Raw genomic sequence first — 6,218 nt, 5'->3', positions numbered from 1 at the left:
CTTTGTAGACCAGGCTGGCCTCAAACTCAGAAATCCGCCTGCCTCTGCCTCCCGAGTGCTGGGATTAAAGGCGTGCGCCACCATGCCCGGCTTTATTTCATTTTTTTAAAATGAGTATTGGTGTTTTGCCTGCATGCATGTCTGTGTGAGTGAGTCAGGTCCCTTAGAACTGGAGTTACAGACAGCTGTGAACCGCTATGTGGGTGCTTGGAACTGAACCTGGATCCTCTGGAAGAATGGCCAGTGCCCTTAACTGCTGAGTCATCTCCTCAGCCCCTTATTTCAGTTTCTGAGGCAGGGGGCCTCACACACAGCCAGGGTGACCTCAAACCTGCTAGGTAGGAGGCTGGCCTTGAACCCCTGATCCATCTGCCTCTACCTCTGGGTAGTACTGGGATAACAGAAGGGTGCTACTACTCCAGTCTGCATCTTTAACAAAGACGTTCTTTCCTAAAAAGTTTTACTGTTATTATGGGAATTTAGGAATAATCTCTCTCATTCTCATTCTCTCTCTCTCCCCCCAACCCCAAAAGCCTAAAATTCTTACAATCAACGTAGTTAGGATGCTCTCGTAAAATGTTTTTGTACAGTTTCTCTGCTTCGTGAAATTCACACATGGCCTCATAGAGCCTGGCTAAATTGTAGGATGTGGTAACAGAGATGGCATTGTAATAGTGTTCATCATGCTCTGCCTCTGCCTTTGCGCGGTCCAGTGAGGCCAGGAAGTATTTCTGTGAGGAAGAAAAGGCACTGTTATGGATACAGCTGAGCAAGTGCCTGTAGCTCGGTCAAGCATAGAAAAAAGGAAGGTTTCTGTTTCTTTACCTTTGCTTCACCCAGGTTTCCAAGTCTGAAATGGAGGGCTCCAACATTATTCAAGATCTCCGGAGGGACATCAGCCTGCACCTTCTCCTGCAGGATGCGTGTGGCTGTCCCATAGGCTGAAAGGGCACCCTGCATTTGACAGGGGACAGAGTAAGAGTTACTCACAGATCAAAGAGAAACACTACACCAGCTTGTTAAAACACATCATTTAGGATATAAAGAGCAGACATTAATACCTGTATGTCAGTCTGTTCTAAGATCTGGGCCAACTCAATCCAAGCTTCCACGTCATCAGGATACTGTTCTGTGACCTTCTTCAAATGGCCCTGGGATAAATGAGATCATTAAAATAATACTGTCAAAGTAAACAATAACAACAATAAACGTGGCTACCGTAAGCTGCTTAAGAAGCCAGAGCTTTGGCACTCAGCTATCCATATACTGCTCCCAGCTGTGCTGGCCACAGCTGGCATCTCGGGGACCTAGGACTTAGAACACACCTTGGCTATGTCTCGTTTCTCCTGATCGTCTGAGGCAGCATAGAGAGAGCCGAGGATTTTCATAGTTTCGTAGTTGTTCGGATACGCTTTCAAAACTTTCTCAAAGCACTGAGATGCATTCTCTTTGTCACCTCGATAAATATACATTTGCCCCAAACCAAAAAACGGTAGGACAAAGGAAGATGAAGCAAACTGTGTGGCTTGATAGTAGTACTGAAAGGCTTGGTCATAATCTTCCTGAGAAATGAGAATAAAACAAAACCAACAATACGTCAAAGTGGCCAGAAGCCTGAAAGCCTCTAAGTAAAAGGACTACTTAGGAAGGTGATAATGGTCTCACCTGAACATGGAATGACCGAGCCAGCTGGTAACAGCTTTCTGCTTGCATAGCCTCCACCTCTGTGTTGTGGAATGCGTGGAGAGCCAGGTGCTGCACTTTACTATAATCCTGAATTTGATATCAGAAAAAAGTTGAGTTGATGTCAGAAGGTTGCTTGACTAGTAATTCACTTTAATTGCTAACATTTCATTTAGCTGTAAGGTATATTTTCATCTTCTCCCCAAACAGTTGAACTTTAGCACTGTAACGGTTAACCTCAATGAATAATCGCTATGCAATAATCCTAACTGCAACAAGTAAAGCAGCAACCAAGCATGATGCAGCATCAAGCTCTAAGCTAGTAAGTAACCTGCCTCAATTTACTCGTCAAGAAAATGGGCAGAGGCTGGACAGACGGCTCAGTTAGAAAGAGCTTGGCAGTCATGAGGGCTTGTGTGCAGGTCCCCCGTACTCACACAAGAGTAGCCATGCGTCTGTGAACTCAGTGTGGGAGGCAGGGAAGGGAGAGATCAATGGGCCCCCCGCTTTACCTGAATCAGTAAGCTCTAGAGTCAGAGAATCCATCCCAAAAAATCAGGGGAGAGGGATTAAAGAAATGACACAGCAGTCAAGAACTGTTGCTCCTGCAGAAGACCCAGGTTCAGTGCCCAGCACCATGTGGTGCACATACACACATGCAGGCAAAACACACATAAACACAAAAAATAAAAATAAAACCTTTTTTTTAAAAAAAGATTTATTTTATTTATATGAGTATACTGTAGCTGTCATCAGACACACCAGAAAAGGGCATCAGATCTCATTAAGAATGGTTGTGAGCCACCATGTGGTTGCCAGGATTTGAACTCAGACCTCTGGAAGAGCAGTCTGTGCTCTTAACCGCTGAGCCATCTCTCCAGGCCCCCAAACCTTCTTTTAAAAAGGGAAAAGGGTGACTGAGGAAGACACCTGACACCGACCTCTTGCCTCCCACAACTGACACAACTGTGGATTCATAATGTACAGCAACTCCCACACACTCAAGAAAGAAAGGAAAGGAGGATCAGCCTACTCACCTCACAGGTTAGATGTGAGCCAACAGAAGTGAGTAGTGGGCACGCACTTTTACCAATGCTCGGCATTTAGTAAGCACTGAGTACATACGAGCTTCTATTACTAAGGCTGATACACTGCCAACTTTTTAGGTAACTAAATTGTTACTCAAGTATTTTAAAGTTTATAGTAATTTAGTCCCTGGTTCTAATATAGCAGGTTAAACTTGCCTGCTTATTGCATAAAAACTGTCACTGGTGGGTGAGAGAGACATTTTCTTTAGCAGTGTAGCCTCTGGTAAGCTGCCCCTAAGCTTACAAACAATCCCACATCCAAGCTGCTACGAGCAATCCTGATTAGACCCACTGGGTCACCAGCTAAGATAAAAAAGCACACCCTCTCCCACTAGGCCCAGCCAGGCGGTCCAGTTAGGGGAAGGGAATCCAATGGCAGGCGACAGAGTCAGAGACAGATTGGGATGTCAAGTGAATAAATAAATTAGTGAAAACAGACAAAGAAGCAGAGCGACTAATTGGACAAAGTAAAGGATCAGCAGGAGGGGGGATGAGAGAAAAATGGAGAAATATGACCAAAGTATTCCATTTCCCTCTTTCCCTCCCCCCTCTCTCTATAATAATATATATATATATATATATATATGTATATATATATATATATACATATATGTATACATATATATGTCACAGTACAACTCATTATGTATGATTTTTAAATATATGCTAATTAAAAACTTTAAACATGAAAAACTTTATTAATGGTACCTTGGATCTGGTATGTTAAGAAATCTAAAATACTGTTCCAAAAAAGGGTAGAATTGACAGGCAAGATCAACGTGAGAAAATAAACAGAACCACCATTGACTCTGATACCTGTACATCTATGGTCAAATTCTATGAAGCAAGTCCTTCCTAACCGGGCCTAACGCAGCACCTATTGTAGTGTATGCTATGTTCTGACTTCTCCAAAGGCTGAGGAGGCTTCCTCCAGCCCACGCCTGTCCTCTTCCAACTCCCTAGTGACACTGAGTTTAACACAGGTCTCACAGCTTCTGCACTGTGGTGACATCCCCCATCACCATGTATCACTTGCTCATTTCTCTGTGTGCGCAAAGGCCTTTGCTTGAGTGCAGACAGCAGTCTTAGTCATTCCCCTTACCAGGCTGCACACAGTGCATATCGGTTTAGTGAATGAATGAATGTGCTCACTCTCAGGCAACTAATACAAGCTCTAATTTGGTAGGAAAACAAAAATATCATTTTCAAATTTCTTCCCAAGTTAAACAAAAATCATGTACTGACTATATTAAAAAAAAAAAAAGCAGATTTCTAAATAAATAAATAAATATTTTTACCTTCTTGAAGAAAAAGTGGTTTGCCAAATGGTTCAGTACCATAGGGTTGCTAGGATCAATAGTATAAGCTCTGGAAAGAAGCTGCACACCATTTTTGATGGAATCAGCCTAAAAGAAAACAATGTAACACAGCGGAGTAAAAAAATCTCTTAATTAGCACTGCCCAGAAATAAGGTCCTATATCTATAGTTCAACACCATAAGACAGGTTGCTATTCTCTATAAATGATGCAAATCCCAGCACTCGGGAGGCAGAGGCAGGCGGATTTCTGAGTTTAAGGCCAGCCTAGTCTACAGAGTGAGTTCCAGGACAGCCAGGGCTACACAGAGAAACCCTGTCTCAAAAAAAAAAAAAAAAAAAAAAAAAAGACACAAAGTTTCAAATAAGGAAATGCCAAATTGTTACAATATAGTTTTGTTTTATAGCCCTGGCTGTCCTCAAACTCAGAAATCCGCCTGCCTCTGCCTCCAGAGTGCTGGGATTAAAGGCATGTGCCACCACGCCCGGCTACAATATAGTTTTCTTAACAAAAGTATATTTGGTTCCAGTCTTAATAACTTCTGCTGACTCTGAGAAAAAAGAATATGAAACATATTTCTAGGACTTACTTGTATTGATATACATGAGCATTTTGCCTGTATACATGTATACCATGTGTGTACAGTGACTGTGGAGACCAGGAGAAAGCATCAGATTCTCTGGAGCTGCAGTTACAGACAGCTGTGAGATACAATGTGGGTGTGATTTTTTTAATATTCATTTGTAATGAAATCCCCATTTTAATCGTAGTATTTGATTTTGTGTGTGTCATGGTTTGAATATGCTTAGCCCAGGGAGTGGCACTATTTGGAGGTGTGGCCTTGTTGGAGTAGGTGTGTCACTGTGGCTGTGGGCTTTAAGACCCTCATCCTAGCTGCCTGGAAGTAAGTACTCTGCTAGCAGCCTTCAGATGAAGATGTAGAACTCTCAGCTCCAGCTGTACCATGCCTGCCTAGATGCCACCATGTTCCCGCCTTGATAATGGACTGAACCTCTGAACCTGTAAGCCAGCCCCAATGAAATGTTGTTCTTGTAAGAATTGCCTTGGTCATGGTGTCTGCTCACAGCAGTAAGCCCTAAGACAGTGTGTATGGGCTGTGGGTGTGCTACGTACCTTATCTTACTCAGTTCTTTTTTTTTGGTTTTTCGAGACAGGGTTTCTCTGTGTAGCCCTGGCTGCCCTGGAACTCACTCTGTAGACCAGGCTGGCCTCGAACTCTTCTTGCTTGACGTTGTCTACTTACTAGTTCTGCCTCAGCTGCCTTTTTAGTGTGCCAGCCATTTTACCTTGCTAAAGGAACACAGCTTCCTTCCTTCCTTCCGTTCTTTCTTTATAACACATGGCCTTACCGTGTTTGCTGGCTTGGAGCCTTCTATGTATACCAAAACTGGCCTCTGATTCACAGATCTGCCTACATTTGTCTCCTGAGTGGTAAGAGACAACCATGCCTCACCATGCCTGGCCTCAGAAAAGAGTTTTGTAGTCTGTGAGACATTTTGATTTCTGCAAGTTCTCTTTCTTTTTTCCAATCCCAGGTGATGAATCATGATTGAGTAACTAGTCGAGATAATCTATTCTCTTCCTCTAGAGATTGGCCTAAGGAAGACATTCTCACTGGGGATGTCGTCAGGTTTTGTCATTACTACTATGGAGATGGTACTGGTGTTTAATGGTAAAGGCCAGAGAGGTTGGTAAACATTCAGTAAAGAGGACAGTTACTCAAAGACAACTCAAGGCTCAACTGTCAACAGTGTTGTTAACCCTGACAACCTTTTGGACAATTAAATATAGAAGCAGAACAGGAACTGCCTTTTCATGTTAGCTGGAACTTCTGAGGAAAGCCCTCCAGGGAAGTCTCTTGCTTCCTTCCTTTCTGTAAGACTAACAGAACAAGCAGTAACCATCTAATGACTGTAAGGTGATAGATACAGGGATAAGTCACACATTGAGGAGGGAGTCAACATAAAGTTATTGAAAATCACTGAATCTGGTAACATTGTAGTGTCAAGTGTAAGATCTCAGTCACTTTGTTTAGTGAACTATACAAGTGTTACTGTTTAAGTCAGTGGAGTGTGGGTTTGTTACCTTGTCAGATTAGTGAACTATACA

The 6,218-nt window shown here is 42.8% G+C and overlaps 1 protein-coding gene across 1 annotated transcript in view; it reads right to left on the bottom strand.

Moving 5' to 3' along the window:
• Ctr9 (CTR9 homolog, Paf1/RNA polymerase II complex component) overlaps positions 1 to 6,218 on the bottom strand; it is a 29,722-nt gene that overhangs the window by 11,645 nt on the left and 11,859 nt on the right. The window contains exons 7-12 of the mRNA XM_021193711.2: positions 4,070 to 4,177; positions 1,666 to 1,773; positions 1,326 to 1,562; positions 1,062 to 1,151; positions 826 to 954; positions 548 to 731 (exon numbers count right to left, since the gene is read on the bottom strand). Coding sequence (XP_021049370.1) covers positions 548 to 731; positions 826 to 954; positions 1,062 to 1,151; positions 1,326 to 1,562; positions 1,666 to 1,773; positions 4,070 to 4,177 — 856 coding nt within the window. The remainder of the gene's footprint in view (positions 1 to 547; positions 732 to 825; positions 955 to 1,061; positions 1,152 to 1,325; positions 1,563 to 1,665; positions 1,774 to 4,069; positions 4,178 to 6,218) is intronic.

The sequence above is a fragment of the Mus pahari genome, chromosome 1 (assembly GCF_900095145.1).
Source record: "Mus pahari chromosome 1, PAHARI_EIJ_v1.1, whole genome shotgun sequence".
NCBI lineage: Eukaryota > Metazoa > Chordata > Mammalia > Rodentia > Muridae > Mus > Mus pahari.
This window is presented reverse-complemented; position numbering and strand designations above follow the sequence as displayed.